Source organism: Liolophura sinensis, chromosome 8 (assembly GCF_032854445.1).
Source record: "Liolophura sinensis isolate JHLJ2023 chromosome 8, CUHK_Ljap_v2, whole genome shotgun sequence".
Lineage (NCBI taxonomy): Eukaryota > Metazoa > Mollusca > Polyplacophora > Chitonida > Chitonidae > Liolophura > Liolophura sinensis.
Genome location: NC_088302.1, coordinates 54317296 through 54337961, shown reverse-complemented (window position 1 = coordinate 54337961; position 20666 = coordinate 54317296). Strand labels below are relative to the sequence as shown.

The following is a 20666-nucleotide window of genomic DNA, read 5'->3' as shown; positions in this document are numbered from 1 at the left end:
GTTCATTAGTTAAATTAGAAACATGCACCATGTATACTGTTTGATTTGTTTATGTTGAAAACATGTAATATAATAAATTGATGGTTGTTCAATGTATCAGGTTGACCATGCCAATAACATCACATTCACCGGGAATGACAGATGCCCCGTTGGCCATTTCTGCCCCAATGGCACCAGCTACCCACGACCATGCCCTATAGGCACCTTCTCCACCCAAAGAGAGGTAGCCAGTGAGGCAGAGTGTGAGCCTTGCCCACCAGGGCGCTATTGTAACATCCAGGCCTTCACCAATGTGACTGAACCACCCCTCTGTGATTCAGGGTAAGCACTGCCTTATGGTTTCGTTATTTACTGGCAGTGAATTGTCCCAAGTAGTATTTAGAGTGTCCTGCTTCAAAAAGAAACTATGTGACTCATATAGAATTCATGTTGACGAAGAGTTTAAACGTAAAGTAAAATACAGCAAGGTTTATTAAAGAGCGTACATTAACTCACATATTAAGGTATAAATGCACAGTAGTATTAGTTTGGTAATAAATCACATGTATATAATGTCTCCCTGTCTATAATGTTATTGGTCAAACATATAGATGTGAAGATAGTAGATTGCTGCGTTTGGTTTCCATGGCATGTATGCTAGCAAGATATGTATTTGTTTATGATGCTCCTGTGTGTAGATGAGTGTGTATTTTGACTTGTATTTGATTTTCTTCGCCAGATTTGGATATCATAATTGTTAACTTCAGGGATGATGTGTTTGAAATGATAAACATGGTATATTGTGATAATTCACAACTTGTATTAGTGAATCTTATTGTTTCCCTCCTCACAGGTATGTGTGTACAGGAGGTAGCACGACCCCTACACCCACAGATCCTGCTGAAGGCTACCCCTGCCCTGCTGGCTTTTACTGTGGGGAAGGGGCTCTCATAGAGACAGGCTGTCCAATTGGAACCTATCAGCCAAACATTGGCCAATCCAACTGCACTACATGCCCTGCTGGATACATGTGCCTAGATGCAAATATGACTACTCCAGATAGCTGCAAAACAGGTATGCTACTGAACAAAAGTGTGGTACACATAGTGTTTTATCACCTCTTTGGGAAGGAGGCTGGTTCTATACATCTGGTTGTTTCAATAGCTGGGTTTTTCACTATGAATTAGACTATAGACTATTGCACAGTCAAATTTATGGATGGATGAAGAGCAGAAAACCTAACAGTAAACCCAGAACCCACCAAACAGTTTCAAACCTGACAATTTTCTCTACACAGAGTTTTACCTAATTTACCTGTAAGTCTGTTTCATGTGTCAAACACGTTCCTGTGTCTTTCAGGTTATTACTGTCCATATGACTCTTCCCCTGTACCCTGCCCTGCGGGTACTTTCAACAACATCACAGGTCTGGAGGCGGAGCCTCAGTGTACAGACTGTACCGCAGGAATGTACTGTGAAGGAGTGGGCAACAGCTATCCCTCAGGTACACTATTTAGCACTTGTCAGAAGCAGATTCCAAAGTGTACTGTTAAAGATGAGTTTTTAGATTGTTTTAAAAAGACATGTTACTATAATGCAAGGAATGAAATCATATGTAAATGTTACCATCTTCAATAATTTGTTTTTCCTTCCTTCCTTGAATGTACATATCACTCTGTATGTCTTACATGTACCTCTATACTATTGTCATGTTATTGATGTCTACCCTGTTCACATTATTATTACCAGTGTCGGTTCAATGGCCCACGCACAGAATTAAAAGGTTCTGGTTAAATTGTTCTGCAGTTAATAACACCTTTATTGTAGTTATACTTTTCGGAGCTCTCAACACACAGCTCTTAACTCTTTATTGCAACTTGCAAATGGTTACCACCCAGGCTCTGCATGGTTTCCTCCAACTGTATAAGTGAATATATTCTTGAATACTGTTTTGGAATGAAACACCATTCAGTTCAATAAATAAATGAGTCTTGATTGAGTATTTACAGCCTTACATGTATTCAGCATCCACTGGTTTGCTCTAGGCTGTTTTGCTGTCTGGTTGTTTTACTGGCTCTAATATTTTTTCTGCACACTTGTTACAGGTGACTGTGAGGCTGGATATTACTGCCAGGGTGGTGCTGCCAGCCGAGCCCCTTCTCCCTCAGTAAACTACCCAGATAATGGCCTCTGTCCTGGGGGTTTCTACTGCCCCTCCGGCACAGCCATCAGGATACCCTGCCCTGTGGGAACCCTACGTAACTTTACAGGTGAGCGTATGTTGATTCATACTGGACTCAATTCTGGCATAACAGTATGCTGCTGTCTACATGTAGCACAAGAACAAAGAGGGCCCCTTGAAAGCTTGAGTTAATTTTTTGATTGCTTTATGTTTCATTTACACAAAGTATTTCAATATATGCAAGGTTTTTATTTCTTTGTATCAAGTATGAAAACTGTTTTTGCATATTCATACACTTCACAATGTGACTTTTGTTGTGGCAGTGAATTACCAGTTTCATGTCTTGGTTTATAGTTCTAAAATTATTTAAGGAAAGCTTATCTTACAGTTGTCTCCCTTGGTTGTAGGTGGTGCCTCACTAGCAGACTGTTCCCCTTGCACGGCTGGTTATTACTGTGCTAGTCCTGGTCTAACAGAGCCATCTGGCCTGTGCTCTGCTGGTTACTACTGTCCCGCTGACAACCAGACAGCCTCTGCCACCCCCACAGGCCTGGAGTGTCCCCCGGGGTACTACTGTCCTGAGGGATCGGCCGTTCCAGTGCCGTGTCCGGCGGGAGAAAGTCAGCCCAACCAGGGCCAGTCCAGCTGTGATCCGTGCCCCGCAGGCTATTATTGTCAGAGTTCTCTGATACCTGACCCTCAGCCCTGTGTACCCTACCACTACTGCCCTCCAGGTAAGGAAAGGAGTCTTCATGGATCAGTTGGTGAAAACTGACAATCTAATAGTTAATAAAGGTTTTCCTTAATATTAGACAAAATAAATCTAATACTTAATCAAGACAAGTTAATGCAAAACCTGAATCTTCATAATCAGTGGTTCTTACAAGCGGAGAACTGTGATACTGTGTCAAAATAGGTTGACTGAAATTGTTGTTTATGCACACAAATAATTTTACTGTCATCAGGAGAGTGATTTCGTTGAGGTGACGCAGTATACATATAAATGTGTATACTGGTAAATTAAATGTAGAGCAAAAACTTAAAACAAAATACAGATGAATCCATGTAAGTAAAAGATTGAGCTCATCCAGTAGAAGTTACTGTGTTGACTATGGTCAAATAATTGATAGTAACAGGTAACATCTAAGTATGTGAAGCACCACATGTCATATGGTGAGTACGGTACTGAGCCCTGTTAAAGAGGTCGTGTGCTTACAATACCATGTGAAACACCACACATGTCACATGGTGAGTACCATACTGAGCCCTGTTAAAGAGGTCGTGTGCTTACACTACCATGTGAAACACCACACATGTCACATGGTGAGTACCATACTGAGCCCTGTTAAAGAGGTCGTGTGCTTACATTACCATGTGAAACACCACACATTTCACATGGTGAGTACCATACTGAGCCCTGTTAAAGAGGTCGTGTGCTTACACTACCATGTGAAACACCACTCATGTCATATGGTGAGTACAGTACTGAGTTCTGTTAAAAGAGGTACACATGCTTACACTACCATGACCATCAGTAAAAGGTAATTAGCCTTTGAAAATATGCTATCTGTATTGCATTATGGAATTATTTGAAAAAGGGGTGTGTTTCCTGGAAACTCAGCAACACTAAAATTCAATAAAAAGATAAATACTTTGACTGTGGGTGGATGTACATATAGTTGTGCTGTAAGACTTGCTCCTTTGTAGAGAGGTGTTGTGGATTTTGTACAGTCAATGTTCATTCTGTGCTGATCCACTGTGCCAGGTGATAGCTTTTCATTTCTGATCTGTGAAAACATTGCCTTCTCCACAGCTACCAAGTATCCAATAGCCTGTCCTAATGGAACATTCACCTATGACAACATGACAATGCTGGAGGCAGCCTCCGATTGTCTCCCTTGTGTGTCAGGTAGTTTTTGTCGGTGAGTAAATAAATGCACTTATTTGTCTCCAAATAAACTTGAACATACACCTGGTCACTTATATATTATTTGTTTTAATTTAATCAGTTTTGTATTTATAATTTACAGTATGATGGAAGATGGCATGTATTTGGAAAGTGATAAATTTTTGTGAAAGAGAAGAAAAAATCATCTCATAAAAACATGCATATATATATGTTTATAGGCAGTCGTAACCTGACTTGGCTGTTGGACTGCTGTTTTTCGCATGTAATTGCCAGTATTGTGATAACTTTACTATCTTGTACAGGTATGGCCAGATAGCAGGTGACTGCTCAGCTGGGTTTTACTGCCAGGCTGGTTCTGATGATTACACACCTAGTGGCCCCACCCCATCCTTCACCTGTCCCCCTGACACTATCTGTGCTGGACTCTGTCCCCGTGGTAGCTACTGCCTCGAGGGCACTCCTGTCCCCATCCCCTGCCCTGAGGACACGTACAGATTGACTGACGGGGCTAGACAGGAGGCAGACTGTGATCCCTGTCCTGCGGGCTTTGTCTGCTCAGAAGGTTGGTACAGTCAGACTGTTGCTCAAGTGGGATGGACAAAAGCCCCAGCGGACAAAAAACCCGCGGACAAAAGCCTCGTGGACAAAAACCCCGGTGAACAAAAGCCTGTTGAAGCCAATCGTTGATAGGTTCTGTGAGAAAAATTGAAACTTTCTACCTGATGTAATGTTTCAGATTTTAATATATGTTTACAATAGAAGCCCTTCTTACTCGTTCAAAATTATTTTGAAAACGTGTACAGAGTTTATGAGAAGAATGCTGTTGAACCTGAGTGCCCGACAGGATACGTTTTGATGGCAAGTTTTTATATGGCAAACGATGTCACACTATATGTAACCCTCGTTAACAAATATTTAATGTTTTGTGGACTGCCCGACATATTTTATTAGTTGAATAAGACAACTGCCAGGGTTTTTGTCAGATGGAGTTTTTGTCCGTGGGGCTTTTATTCGCCAGGGTTTTTGTCCTGGATTCATTACTCTAGCAATCATTGATGCGGCTGTTACTCAAGCAATCATTGATCAGGCTGTTACTCAAGCAATCATTGATCAGGCTGTTACTCAAGCAGTCATTGATCAGGCTGTTACTCAAGCAATCATTGATCTGGCTGTTACTCAAGCAATTATTGATCAGGCTGTTACTCAAGGAATCATTGATCCGGCTGTTACTCAAGGAATCATTGATGCAGCTGCTACTCAAGCAATCATTGATCGGGCTGTTACACAAGGAATCATTGATCAGGCTGTTACACAAGCAATCATTGATCCGGCTGTTACTCAAGGGATCATTGATCAGGCTGTTACACAAGCAATCATTGATCTGGCTGTTACACAAGCAATCATTGATCAGGCTGTTACACAAGCAATCATTGATCCAGCTGTTACTCAAGGAATCATTGATCCAGCTGTTACACAAGCAATTATTGATCAGGCTGTTACACAAGGAATCAATTATCAGGCTGTTACTCAGACAATCACTGATCAGTTATAAATATACATGTACATTCAATGTAAAATTTTGAGTTTTACATAAGCATCTGGTAATTGTCAGCATCATTAAATTCTGTTTTTGTTCTGATTTTTATGCAGATATTGTGACACACACTGTTTAGGTAAAAATGCTTATTTTTACTAGATATATAGATTTACCACTCACCTACATGTATATTGGAATATGTATAATTTCCCTATTGATGCTGATCTTCAACTACATGTTCATCTCTGTATTTAAAGTGATCAGTGTTCTTGTACTAAACTTCATGTCCTATGTACCATGTTAGGCACCGCTGACCCTGTCTCTTGTCCCCCCGGGTTCTACTGCCTTGAAGGCAACGGCACCACGCCCTGTCCTCGCCTGACCTACCGGGATGTGGATGGGGCAGCTACCCTCACAGACTGTCACCCCTGCCCCGCGGGGTACTGGTGTAACTACACAGGTCAGTAGGGACAACCAGAACTTTGATGTCTTTACACTCAAAATGGCATTGTGGGTTTTATATCACAATTTCTAAAATTAGGCTTTAAAAATGTATTCCTGTCTTATCAAAGACATATTTTATTTTTATGTATTGCCATTAAAATTTGTTGTCTTGTACAATGTTTCTCAACGTCTATGAGTGTACAGCGGACTACTGTTTTAAACCATATCTCTGTTGTTTATAGTAGACAAGTGTTGTGTGTGATTTGTTGCTCTTTGCACCCATATGCTGGTATTGGATAACAGGTGTGCTCCTGTTCTGGGAAGTCATATTCAAAGTCTAAATATCTGGTAGATGTTCAGTACATCAGGAGAGGTCATTTTGTCCCCATAGTAAACTGTAAAAGTTTTTCTTTTCTCCCCCATCAGGTATTGCGGACTACACAGGTCTGCTGTGCCCGTCTGGTTACTATTGCTATGAAGGGGAGGAGCCCCAGCTGTGCCCTGCGGGCAGGATGAGGGACGTGCCCGGAGCAGAGGGTCCCCTCAACTGTACCCTGTGTCGCCCCGGGTACTACTGCCCCAACGACACTGTTAACACCCAGGGCATACCCTGTCAGGAGACCTATGAATGCCCTCCAGGTGCATCACTTGAAATAGACTGTCGTTCAGGGCACTATTGTGTGGGGATTACCGGAATTCCCCCCATTTGCCCTGGGGGTTACTACTGTCCCAATGCCACAGACACCCCAATACCCTGCTACTACCCAGAGTATTGCCCAGAGGGCAGTAATATGACTTTGAAATGTCCTCTAGGGTATCGGGCCATTGACCATCCAGGGGTGAGATATGACATTTCCATGTCCTGTGAGATTTGCCCAAATGGAACATATGGAAATCACACAGAAAGGGAGGTATGTTTGATCTGTCCCGCTGGGTACTATTGCCCAGCTGGCACTGGGCACGGAGACTCTAACCCCTGTCCTATTGGATCCTACTGCCCTCTGGGATCAGCCCAGCCTCAGCCCTGCCCCAGGGGAATGTACGGGAAACTGTACAGAGCTCAGAACTATGGGGATTGTGCCCTCTGCCCAGCAGGCTATTACAACGACCTGTTGGGGCAGAAGGCATGTCGCCCCTGCGGGACCTCGTCCACCTCTGCTGAGGGGAGCCCCACCTGCACCTGTCTTGGCAGTCTGCGCTCCTTCCAGCCGTCAGATGGCAGCTGTAAGTGTCTTTCTGGCCACATCTACTACAATGAGGCCGACATCAAGGAGGATGATGGGAATAGTGACATTGACTGCCAGCCCATCGTGGACACCCGCTGTGGCATCTATCAGACACGTATCTCCTCCACCAGGGAGTGTGTAGACGCCAGCACTTATGACTGCTCCGTGACTTGTGTGGACTCTGGAGGAGTACTCAACATAGACTATGGCATGTAAGTACAGGCTACCTTGTAAGCTGTGGCACCTGAGAGGTCAGATAAGGAAAGCAGTTATCATCTTTAAAATCTGGTTAGCCTGGTGCAGAAAATGATTACCAGAAGGAACTGGGATATGATGGTATTAATGAAACTAGACAACAAAGTCGTTCTTGGTGAGCTGTTGTACTGTGAGTTGAGTAAAAAAAAAGTTTTCCCTGGGGCCTGTTAGAATTACAGCTGGAATAAGCCAGAATTACATGTAGCATAATTACCTCATGTTTAGATTTGGTTATGTAGATTTGCAGTGACAGTTCTGTACATTGTGTTAAATAACTCTGTAACATTATTGTCATGCTGTACGTGTCACTGATCAGGTGTGTGTGTGACGTGGTGACGACGGCAGAGGAGATCTGTAACCGTACGTGCAGACGGACAAGCATGCCCAAGCTGGGCACTCAGTTACTGGAGGATGGGACAGTCCAGATGACAGTGACCCACCCACTGACTGGTGTGACAACTACGGTGGTGAGGACACTAACACTTAAACATCCATGAGAGAGGATTAACCTCTTTATGTTTTTCCAGCATGATAAAGCTTTGGTTTTCATTGAGCATAAAATCAGGTGCTGGGTCACCTGTGTAACTATGAACTCTACATTCTTTGACTTTAGAATAAGAGATGTCTGATAAAATGATTCAGTAATTTCCAATACTAAGCGAGAAGTGAGATTCTGGTAAATTGTCAGTGCCCTACCTCGTAGCTTCTGTTAATTACTATGTGCAAGTATTAACGTTCATCTTGTTTTTTTCACTCATAAGTGACAATGTATATATCTGCAGTCTTTTTGGTTGCTGCAGACTTGTATGAAATTTGACCTGATATAATGGGTAGTAAGGTTGGGGAATGCAATAGTTTGTATGTTGTTGGATCTCAGTGTTTTGGTGTCAGCTTGCATGAAATACCTTGTATGATACATGACTTATTCTCTTCTCAGACTGTATCAGGTGTGATTGGCCCCAGTGAATTCACCACAGGTGTGAAAAACACCCAGGTGTGTAACTTCTATCCTGACCGAGTCACAGGATCTCTGTACAGGGACACCTCTGAGGCTCTCACTGGCATATTTGGTGAGTACAAAGATGAGTTTGTAGCAGGTAAATTGTGTCTGTATGACCTTAATGGCTTTGTGTAGAGGCACTACCAAGTGCTAAATGTTGTTGATGAATAATTTGTTCCAATTTAAAGTAAGTACATAAAAAGGTTATGAAATTTTCCCAGAATCCTCAATTCTTAAATTTCAGCAGATATAGCTTCTGTAATATTATGCATCAGTTATCATAGCTCTGTTTGTAACACTGTAAGGCTGTATGGTGCCCTGTCAGATGTTGATGATTTTCCTCTTAAAAACAAGTTGTACAATTGTTTACTTCTGATTTTATAACCTGGACGAAGAAATCCCTTGACCAGTGAGTGCGCATATTTGTATCAGTGTATTAAATATACTTGGCTGTAGCTTTATAATAGGATGTTAGTCAAGCAACATTGTGTGGTGCAATTGATTTCTCCACCTTATTGCTGTCAAGTATTACAAGCTACATGTTTGTATAGCCATGTGGCATAAAAAGACAGTCCAATAAGTAAGTAAAATAAAACGATCACTGATATTTCCAGCGGACCTGGAGAATGTGACAGATGTGGCCCCTGTAAGTCGCCGTCGTCTTCTGGCCACTGCAGTCCCCAACAATGAGATCACCAACCCTATCATATGCCTGGCCGAAGAGGACATGGTTCTGTTCAAAGTGACCATTGACTCCACTGACCGTACAAACAGTCACTACCCTGTCTACCAGAAGGACCATCTGTTTAACAGCAACCCCTCGTTTGACTATGGAGCATTCAACCAGCTGAAGACTTATATAGAGAATACCAACATGACCATTACATCTTTCGCCCATGTCTTCCCAGATGCCGGGAATTATGTGTTCAAGGATGCTCAGAATGCTGACAGGTGGGTGTTCAAGAGCATGTGTGTACTGCTGCAGACTGGAAGAAAGTTCCTGATTTATTCAGAAAACTGAGAAATAAATGTATATAAAAACACATGGGACTGGTCTTATGAAGTGATTAATGCTGAATTCATTCAAAACAATAAATTTGGATCAAGATGGTTTGGTGTAAATAAGGGATCTCCATCTGTGCACATTGGCCCACTGTTAAAAGTAACATGTAAGAACATGTGAGATTTTGACAAAGGTCACTTAATGCATAAAAATTTTATTTAACCTTGATTTCAGACTTTTGATAGCAAATTGTTTTGCCAGATCTTGTCCATGGTATATTATTGTATGAAGTGACGTGAAGGAGAAATATAGTGTTTAACACAAGCGGTGGTTGTGGCTTACCCTTGCATAAAGAAGACCTGTCTTCAGTCCCAGATAGAAGTTGGCTATCATGGTCATCCTTGTGTGGCTCTCGGCTCTAATATGTATATGTGATGCATATGTGTTACAGACAGGTGATCATCTCTGTGCAGCCCACAGGCTCTACCTGTCCCACAGACGAGGCAGCTGTTCAAGCAGCCACACCCACTAACCTGGCAGGCTTCGCGGTCACCAAGTCTGCCGCCACGAACCAGGAACCAGACTGGGGTGTCATGATAGGTATGACAGAGGTCTGACCACATGAGTGCACACACGTAGCCTGTTTTTGTGTGGAAAACTTTGTTCTCCATTTACAGGAATTTTTTTACAGGTCAGCTTACACACATCATGAGTATTAATATTTTTGGCAGTTATTGTCAAACATGCATAAGAAAAGGACAAGAAAAAATTGTAACACTTTTTCAGAATTCTTGTATTCCCAGCACGTACATGTATCTGTTGCGCTCCAGGTGCATGAGACAATAATTTACAGTAGTGTTTAAGAATAACATGCTAATTGTTTTTTTTTTCATTTGAAGAGACATTCATGCGTACTTGTGTTAAGATTATCTTTTCATACTTCAGGGCTTATGGCATTCTTTGGAGCCTGTGTCTTACTGCTGGTGGTTGCCGTCATAGTCTGGCGTCCACGAGAAGCTGGAATATATCCCATGAAGCACTGGTTGCCACGATATCGCAGTTTGGGGGCACCACCTCCTGTACCATCCTACATGCGGTATGACATTAGTCACTGGGACCAGAAAGCTGTGTAAGTTTGCAGTTTGCTACTGTGTTTGTTGCATGTTTGCAGAATACTGTTGGAATTTTCATTTTATATACGTGTACAAGGGGCAGTGTGGTGAAATAACCAAACATTTTAACATTTTGTAACAGAATGACAAATGTGATATTTCAGATGTTTAGTTCAGTAGTGAAGATTATGGACAGTGTGCTTATAGTCTTCATCAGTTTAGGTGATGACCATGTTCTAAAAAAGGTTTATTTAAAGCAATTTTGGCCTTAAACATGGTATATGTTGACTTAAGGTTCATATTTTCCTTGTGTTTGTGCAGTAAATCTGACAGCCTTGGACCACGTTATGACGGGGATGGAGCAGAGAGAGACCTGTCAGCATCTATGGGTTTGTGCTTAGTCTTTATATTGAAAGTAAATGTCTCGTGCCATAAATGGCAACATTGGTAGAAGAGTACTGGCAATGATTAGAGTTCAGATAACATTTACATTTTACAGACACAAACTTTAACAAATCTTAAAAGAGCTTTTGTGTCAGTGAGTGAAAGACAGTAAAAGAAGGCCTTTGTGAGCCATCATTTATTCTCTTCCAGGAATAATTATGCTCTTGTAAATCAACAAATTTGCATTGGCTCAGAATTTCTTGACAACTAAAATTTACACATTCTCTTTCAGCCTGGAAAAGAGAGCAAGAACTGGAGAATTTCAATGTGCGTGTATTATATGACAAACTAGAGGATCAGAACCTACACCTGGCCTCGCAGCTGGCCCGTCAGCAGGAAGACCTGGCTGGTTTCTACGAGAGGATCAGCCGTCAGAACGATGACTTGAAGCGACTTCTGGAGAACATGACCCCAGAAAAACTGCAGGAGCTGGAGCAACGACGCCAACTGGGATCAGGGGAGAGAACTGTGGAGGGCTTACAGGGAGCCAATAGCAGTGGTGCAACCATTGTCAATGCCAACATTAACACAGGCGGAATTAGCAAACAGTATAGGTTTGCAGGTATGCTTGTCGGTAGTACTGGATCAGTATTTCTGTGTAATTGGATTGAACTCTGTAAATTTTACACATATTTAACATGGTACCTGTGAAGCAAATGCACCCATATTATTTACTCTGAATAGGGTGGTTAACCTTAGAGTGCTGGAAAAGAGGAAGTTTAATGATTCCAGATAGACTCATGCCATGAAACTAAGCAAGAGGAACCGCTTGGATAAAAATATAGGAAAAGTTTGTTGATTTACAGCACATGGGTGAGATATGAATTCTCACCAAAATTGGCAGTGCTATGTATGATATTTCTATCTCCATACAAACCCTGATTGGTGTGTTACAAGCCTACATGTAAATCATGTAGATAGAATGACAACATTTCCTGTACACCTAGTCAAGCTTTCCCCCGTTTGGCCCCAACATGGGTGAATGAGGCCACTAACTTGATGTGATAACAACCATGTACATGTAGACAGGGAACCTAATCCTCGATTCAAAAACTCTAAAATTTCTAGCTTTTGTGCTGGGTGCTGAGAACTTGGCAGTCCTACATCTGTAAACCCTGATATTGTGAGGTGTCCAGCCTGGTGTTTTATACAAGGTACTCCACTAAAGCATCATTTCAAAATGTATAATAAAGACAATGGGGTCTTCTTTAGTAAGCCATTTTAAGCCTGCCACTAACATACACACAGTGGCCCTGCCCATCAGTCGCTCATGTCCTTGTGTGCCCCCCCAGGTGGCAGTGACCGTGAGGGTGAGCTGATGGCGGCCCTACAGCTCCTGATTGACCGACTCAACTCTGGTCAGATCCCGATAGACCCAGCCATGGTCAGTCGGTCAGGCAATGTGACAAATGTGGATGTGAGAAGAGCTGGCTCTAACCTAAAGGTCAGTCACTATCATAGAATTGGTCTGTTGTCTGTGTATATTTAGTTTATGCTTTCTGGGATTTGCTGCTGTTCAGGTGTCAGATCTGGCAGGTTCATTATCATAGGATTAGTCAGTTGTCAGTAGCTTAAAAATATGATGCCTGGGATGTGCTATGGCTCAGTGTCAAAACTGTGTTCATGCCTATGCTCTCATGTGCAGCATCATTGTCACCATCGATTCTGTAATGGTTACAACTACTCACTACTTGTGTTTGGTCAGTTTACTTGGCAGTGAGATTAGGGTGTTCTCAATTAAAGTAAGTTCCACTGTGATAGTGTAAATGATTTAAGGGTTATTTCTTGTCGGTAGTTTTCCCTGAATGGTTTTTATAATCAAATAAATTCTGATTTGATGAGAATAAGGATTCACCATGGTTCACAAGCAGGTGTAAAGATTACTCTCTCACATAGTGTAATCAGTGTTTGAAACATTTTCGTTTGTGCTATTCAAGCCTGGTACTCATAGCGAGCTGCTGCGACGACAGAATGGAGAGAGGATTAGCCTCGAGAGAGATTTGTCAGGGGAGGAAACTCTGGCACTTGAAAAACTGGAGGAAGAACAGGATACCAAGAGGGGACAACTTTTAGACAGAATGACCTCAGACTTGGCAGAAAAAATGCAAGGTAAGTTTTGTGGCAATTTTTGTGTTTAATACAAACATCATTTCAGTACGTAAGCCTAGGGCTAGGTTTGACAGTAGAGATTGCTACACTGGTGTAATGGTGTATGTTCTGATTTGTCTGTGGCTGTGTAGGGAACCTGTCTGTGGAGGAGATGAGGAGGATTTTGAGTCAGCATGAGGAGGATCTGGAGGCAACCCTGGGTAAACAGACCAAGGAGAGGCAACGGCAGATGGAGGAGCTCAGGCAAAGGCTTGCTGAGAAACGCAGGAATAAAGAGGCTGCTTTGAGGAATAAACATACCAGCGAGGTGTGTACAGTGTCGCAAGCCTAGTTATTGATCATGATAATGAAATAATAAAATCTCGTAAAGTGAAGGGGTTGTGGATTGTATGATCCTGAAGAGAAATTCTATTAATACTTGTTAAAATGTGATGAGAACTTTTTAAAGTGATAATTAATTGCATCGGTGCTTCTGCCATTTTGAAGGCAGAGAACACACAAGCATGAAGTACATGTTACAAGTACAAAGAGCATTCTACAAAAATCAGTCAAACTATTTTCCTGGACAGTGTTTAATGGTCTTTCATCTGATAAATACTTTATTTTAGTGTTTTGTTTGCTAAAAATGTACTGAATATACATTACTGTCCTTAGATTTACAATTATAGTTTCTCCACTGTGCAATTTAAAATCATTCATGCTTTCTTTTTGTATTAAGCTTTTAATTTATCTCATTTTCTGGCCTGTTCATCCCCATAGGCTCAATCTATAGGGTTGCCTCCCCCTAAAGTAAGTGAAGATAATGCAGAGGTTAAACTGAAGACAGAGGAGTTCCTGTTAAGGGGCGCTAAGTCAGAGGAGCAAGCTGGTCTTGCAGATGCTGAGATGAACACAGATCTGAAGTTGTCTGAGGAGCAAAGAAGTCAGATGTCACAGAGCGTCAAAGAGCAAATGGTAGGGAAGTAGACATTCTGGTGTCTGATTTCATTTTTTGTGTGTCCACTAAGAAATTTTTTGTATCTCAGTTGTTTTTTTTTTTTTTTTTTTTTTTTTTTATATATATTTGTCTTGTGTGATGTTGTATTACCTGTTCTTCCCCTTCTCCACTGTTATTCTCTCCCTGTGAATAGGTTCCTGTAGGAGCTTTGTGACAGTTTGTGTAATCTGTGGTTGTTGTTGTAGGAGGGTTTGTGCCAGCAAGGCTCCCTGGATGATGCCACCCTGCAAGAACTACTGGACAAACAGGCAGAGATGGAGAGCCAGCTGAACAAGATGATGATGAAGAGGAGAGCTGATCAGCTGGGGGCACTCAAGGACAAGATGGCTGAGAGGAAGGCAAGACGACGGAACAAGCTAAGAGAAAGGCAGGAGAAGGAACAGGCAGAGGTGAGATGGTAAAACATGAACTGAAGGAGGGCTAAAGTAGGATGGGTGAGACATGAAAGCTAGAGTAGAGAGTGAAACAGTAAAATATGAGGCAGGGAACTGAAGTAGAGGTGAGACAGTAAACCATGAAAGAGGGGCTAAAGTAGGGGTGAGACAGTAAAGTATGATACAAGGGACTGAAGTTGGGGTGAGACAGTAAAGTATGATACAGGGGACTGAAGTAGTGGTGAGACAGTAAAGTATGATACAGGGGACTGAAGTAGGGGTGAGACAGTGAAGTATGATACAGGAGACTGAAGTAGGGGTGAGACAGTGAAGTGTGATACAGGGGACTGAAGTAGGGTTGAGACAGTGAAGTGTGATACAGGGGACTGAAGTAGTGGTTAGACAGTGCAGTGTGATGCATGAGACTGAAGTAGTGGTGAGACAGTAAAGTATGATACAGGAGACTGAAGTAGTGGTGAGACAATAAAGTATGATACAGGGGACTGAAGTAGGGGTGAGACAGTGAAGTGTGATACAGGGGACTGAAGTAGGGGTGAGACAGTGAAGTGTGATACAGGGGACTGAAGTAGTGGTGAGACAATAAAGTATGATACAGGGGACTGAAGTAGGGGTGAGACAGTGAAGTGTGATACAGGGGACTGAAGTAGGGGTGAGACAGTGAAGTATGATGCATGGGACAGAAGTAGGGGTGAGACAGTGAAGTATGATACAGGGGACTGAAGTAGGGGTGAGACAGTGAAGTGTGGTACAGGTGACTGAAGTAGGGGTGAGACAATAAAGTGTGATACAGGGGACTGAAGTTGGGGTGAGACAGTAAAGTATGATACAGGGGACTGAAGTAGTGGTGAGACAGTGAAGTGTGATACAGGGGACTGAAGTAGGGGTGAGACAGTGAAGTATGATACAGGGGACTGAAGTAGGGGTGAGACAGTAAAGTATGATACAGGGGACTGAAGTAGGGGTGAGACAGTGAAGTATGATACAGGGGACTGAAGTAGGGGTGAGACAGTGAAATGTGATACAGGGGGCTGAAGTAGGGGTGAGACAGTGAAGTGTGATACAGGGGACTGAAGTAGTGGTGAGACAGTGCAGTGTGATGCATGAGACTGAAGTAGTGGTGAGACAGTAAAGTATGATACAGGGGACTGAAGTAGGGGTGAGACAGTGAAGTATGATACAGGGGACTGAAGTAGTGGTGAGACAGTGAAGTGTGATACAGGGGACTGAAGTAGGGGTGAGACAGTGAAGTATGATACAGGGGACTGAAGTAGGGGTGAGACAGTGAAGTGTGATGCAGGGGACTGAAGTAGGGGTGAGACAGTGAAGTATGATACAGGGGACTGAAGTAGGGGTGAGACAGTGAAGTGTGATACAGGGGACTGAAGTAGGGGTGAGACAGTAAAGTATGATACAGGGGACTGAAGTAGGGGTGAGACAGTGAAGTGTGGTACAGGGGACTGAAGTAGGGGTGAGACAATAAAGTATGATACAGGGGACTGAAGTAGGGGTGAGACAGTAAAGTATGATACAGGGGACTGAAGTAGGGGTGAGACAGTGAAGTGTGATACATGGGACTGAAGTAGGGGTGAGACAGTGAAGTGTGATACAGGGGACTGAAGTAGGGGTGAGACAGTGCAGTGTGATACAGGGGACTGAAGTAGGGGTGAGACAGTGAAGTGTGATACAGGTGACTGAAGTAGGGGTGAGACAGTGCAGTGTGATGCATGAGACTGAAGTAGTGGTGAGACAGTAAAGTATGATACAGGGGACTGAAGTAGTGGTGAGACAATAAAGTATGATACAGGGGACTGAAGTAGGGGTGAGACAGTGAAGTGTGATACAGGGGACTGAAGTAGGGATGAGACAGTGAAGTATGATACAGGGGACTGAAGTAGTGGTGAGACAGTGAAGTGTGATACAGGGGACTGAAGTAGTGGTGAGACAATAAAGTGTGATACAGGGGACTGAAGTAGTGGTGAGACAATAAAGTATGATACAGGTGACTGAAGTAGTGGTGAGACAGTAAAGTATGATACAGGGGACTGAAGTAGTGGTGAGACAGTGAAGTGTGGTACAGGGGACTGAAGTAGTGGTGAGACAGTGCAGTGTGATGCATGAGACTGAAGTAGGGGTGAGACAGTGAAGTGTGATGCAGGGGACTGAAGTAGGGGTGAGACAGTGAAGTATGATACAGGGGACTGAAGTAGGGGTGAGCCAGTGAAGTGTGGGACAGGGGACTGAAGTAGGGGTGAGACAGTAAAGTATGATACAGGGGACTGAAGTAGGGGTGAGACAGTGAAGTGTGGTACAGGGGACTGAAGTAGGGGTGAGACAATAAAGTATGATACAGGGGACTGAAGTAGTGGTGAGACAGTAAAGTATGATACAGGTGACTGAAGTAGGGGTGAGACAGTGAAGTGTGATACATGGGACTGAAGTAGGGGTGAGACAGTGAAGTGTGATACAGGGGACTGAAGTATTGGTGAGACAGTGCAGTGTGATACAGGGGACTGAAGTAGGGGTGAGACAGTGAAGTGTGATACAGGGGACTGAAGTAGGGGTGAGACAGTGCAGTGTGATGCATGAGACTGAAGTAGTGGTGAGACTGTAAAGTATGATACAGGGGACTGAAGTAGTGGTGAGACAATAAAGTATGATACAGGGGACTGAAGTAGGGGTGAGACAGTGAAGTATGATACAGGGGACTGAAGTAGGGGTGAGACAGTGAAGTGTGGTACAGGGGACTGAAGTAGTGGTGAGACAGTGCAGTGTGATGCATGAGACTGAAGTAGGGGTGAGACAGTGAAGTGTGATGCAGGGGACTGAAGTAGGGGTGAGACAGTGAAGTTTGATACAGGGGACTGAAGTAGGGGTGAGACAGTGAAGTGTGGTACAGGGGACTGAAGTAGGGGTGAGACAGTAAAGTATGATACAGGGGACTGAAGTAGGGGTGAGACAGTGAAGTGTGGTACAGGGGACTGAAGTAGGGGTGAGACAATAAAGTATGATACAGGGGACTGAAGTAGTGGTGAGACAGTAAAGTATGATACAGGGGACTGAAGTAGGGGTGAGACAGTGAAGTGTGATACATGGGACTGAAGTAGGGGTGAGACAGTGAAGTGTGATACAGGGGACTGAAGTATTGGTGAGACAGTGCAGTGTGATACAGGGGACTGAAGTAGGGGTGAGACAGTGAAGTGTGATACAGGGGACTGAAGTAGGGGTGAGACAGTGCAGTGTGATGCTTGAGACTGAAGTAGTGGTGAGACTGTAAAGTATGATACAGGGGACTGAAGTAGTGGTGAGACAATAAAGTATGATACAGGGGACTGAAGTAGGGGTGAGACAGTGAAGTGTGATACAGGGGACTGAAGTAGTGGTGAGACAGTGAAGTGTGATACAGGGGACTGAAGTAGTGGTGAGACAATAAAGTATGATACAGGTGACTGAAGTAGGGGTGAGACAGTGAAGTGTGATACAGGGGACTGAAGTAGGGGTGAGACAGTGAAGTATGATGCATGGGACAGAAGTAGGCGTGAGACAGTGAAGTGTGATACAGGGGACTGAAGTAGGGGTGAGACAGTGAAGTATGATACAGGGGACTGAAGTAGTGGTGAGACAGTGAAGTGTGATACAGGGGACTGAAGTAGTGGTGAGACAATAAAGTGTGATACAGGGGACTGAAGTAGTGGTGAGACAATAAAGTATGATACAGGTGACTGAAGTAGGGGTGAGACAGTAAAGTATGATACAGGGGACTGAAGTAGGGGTGAGACAGTGAAGTGTGATACAGGGGACTGAAGTAGGGGTGAGACAGTGAAGTGTGATACAGGGGACAGAAGTAGGGGTGAGACAGTGAAGTATGATACAGGGGACTGAAGTAGGGGTGAGACAGTGAAGTATGATGCATGGGACAGAAGTAGGGGTGAGACAGTGAAGTGTGATACAGGGGACTGAAGTAGGGGTGAGACAGTGAAGTATGATACAGGGGACTGAAGTATGGGTGAGACAGTGAAGTGTGGTACAGGGGACTGAAGTAGGGGTGAGACAGTAAAGTATGATACAGGGGACTGAAGTAGTGGTGAGACAATAAAGTATGATACAGGGGACTGAAGTAGGGGTGAGACCGTGAAGTGTGATACAGGGGACTGAAGTAGGGTTGAGACAGTGAAGTATGATACAGGGGACTGAAGTAGGGGTGAGACAGTGAAGTGTGATGCAGGGGACTGAAGTAGGGGTGAGACAGTGAAGTGTGATACAGGGGACTGAAGTAGGGGTGAGACAGTGAAGTGTGATACAGGGGACTGAAGTAGTGGTGAGACAGTGAAGTGTGATACAGGGGACTGAAGTAGGGGTGAGACAGTAAAGTATGATACAGGGGACTGAAGTAGGGGTGAGACAGTGAAGTGTGGTACAGGGGACTGAAGTAGGGGTGAGACAGTAAAGTATGATGCATGGGACAGAAGTAGGGGTGAGACAATAAAGTATGATACAGGGGACTGAAGTAGGGGTGAGACAGTGAAGTGTGATACAGGGGACTGAAGTAGGGGTGAGACAGTGAAATGTGATACAGGGGACTGAAGTAGTGGTGAGACAGTGCAGTGTGATGCATGAGACTGAAGTAGTGGTGAGACGGTAAAGTATGATACAGGGGACTGAAGTAGTGGTGAGACAATAAAGTATGATACAGGGGACTGAAGTAGGGGTGAGACAGTGAAGTGTGATACAGGGGACTGAAGTAGGGGTGAGACAGTGAAGTGTGATACAGGGGACTGAAGTAGGGGTGAGACAATAAAGTATGATACAGGGGACTGAAGTAGGGGTGAGACAGTAAAGTGTGATACAGGGGACTGAAGTATGGGTGAGACAGTGAAGTATGATGCATGGGACAGAAGTAGGGGTGAGACAGTGAAGTGTGATACAGGGGACTGAAGTAGGGGTGAGACAGTGAAGTATGATACAGGGGACTGAAGTAGTGGTGAGACAGTGAAGTGTGATACAGGGGACTGAAGTAGGGGTGAGACAATAAAGTGTGATACAGGGGACTGAAGTAGTGGTGAGACAGTAAAGTATGATACAGGGGACTGAAGTAGGGGTGAGACAGTGAAGTGTGGTACAGGGGACTGAAGTAGGGGTGAGACAGTAAAGTATGATACAGGGGACTGAAGTAGTGGTGAGACAATAAAGTATGATACAGGGGACTGAAGTAGGGGTGAGACAGTGAAGTGTGATGCAGGGGACTGAAGTAGGGGTGAGACAGTGAAGTGTGATACAGGGGACTGAAGTAGTGGTGAGGCAGTGCAGTGTGATGCATGAGACTGAAGTAGTGGTGAGACAGTAAAGTATGATACAGGGGACTGAAGTAGTGGTGAGGCAATAAAGTATGATACAGGGGACTGAAGTATTGGTGAGACAGTGAAGTATGATACAGGGGACTGAAGTAGTGGTTAGACAGTGAAGTAGGGGTGAGACAGTGCAGTGTGATGCATGAGACTGAAGTATTGGTGAGACAGTAAAGTATGATACAGGGGACTGAAGTAGTGGTGAGACAGTAAAGTATGATACAGGGGACTGAAGTAGGGGTGAGACAGTGAAGTATGGTGCATGGGACTGAAGTAGGGGTGAGACAGTGAAGTATGATACAGGGGACTGAAGTAGGGGTGAGACAGTGAAGTATGATACAGGTGACTGAAGTAGGGGTGAGACAGTGAAGTATGATACGGGTGACTGAAGTAGGGGTGAGACAGTGAAGTATGATGCATGGGACAGAAGTAGTGGTGAGACAGCAAAGTATGGGACATTAGGGGTTGGTTGAGATTGGACTAAATTTAAGGTGTGTCGATAAAGTATTATTGCATGGCCTGATCAGGTAGATTTGACACTAAAGCAGAACCAGTTTGGGGAAAAGTAGAGATGTGACTTTCTACAAAACAGTCAGCTGAATGAAGATGAAACGGTAAAGCTTGACACAATTGGGCTGAAGTGGAGGTGAGACGCGTTTGAGGTGTTCTGGCCAGAGTTTGAGAGAATGCACCCAGTGGTTAGGTGTGCAAGTATGTAAAGTAGTATTAAGAA

At 43.6% G+C, this 20666-nt stretch overlaps 1 protein-coding gene across 1 annotated transcript in view; it reads left to right on the top strand.

Annotated features, from left to right (window-relative positions):
- LOC135473922 (uncharacterized) overlaps positions 1–20666 on the top strand; it is a 107509-nt gene that overhangs the window by 69325 nt on the left and 17518 nt on the right. Inside the window, 21 exon segments of the mRNA XM_064753863.1 lie at positions 101–321; positions 833–1053; positions 1339–1482; positions 2084–2248; positions 2568–2894; positions 3974–4082; positions 4372–4631; positions 5911–6066; positions 6477–7488; positions 7848–7998; positions 8469–8601; positions 9146–9482; positions 9986–10134; positions 10480–10663; positions 10968–11035; positions 11323–11652; positions 12383–12534; positions 13028–13199; positions 13331–13506; positions 13959–14153; positions 14382–14585. Of these exon segments, the coding sequence (XP_064609933.1) occupies positions 101–321; positions 833–1053; positions 1339–1482; positions 2084–2248; positions 2568–2894; positions 3974–4082; positions 4372–4631; positions 5911–6066; positions 6477–7488; positions 7848–7998; positions 8469–8601; positions 9146–9482; positions 9986–10134; positions 10480–10663; positions 10968–11035; positions 11323–11652; positions 12383–12534; positions 13028–13199; positions 13331–13506; positions 13959–14153; positions 14382–14585 (4866 nt within the window).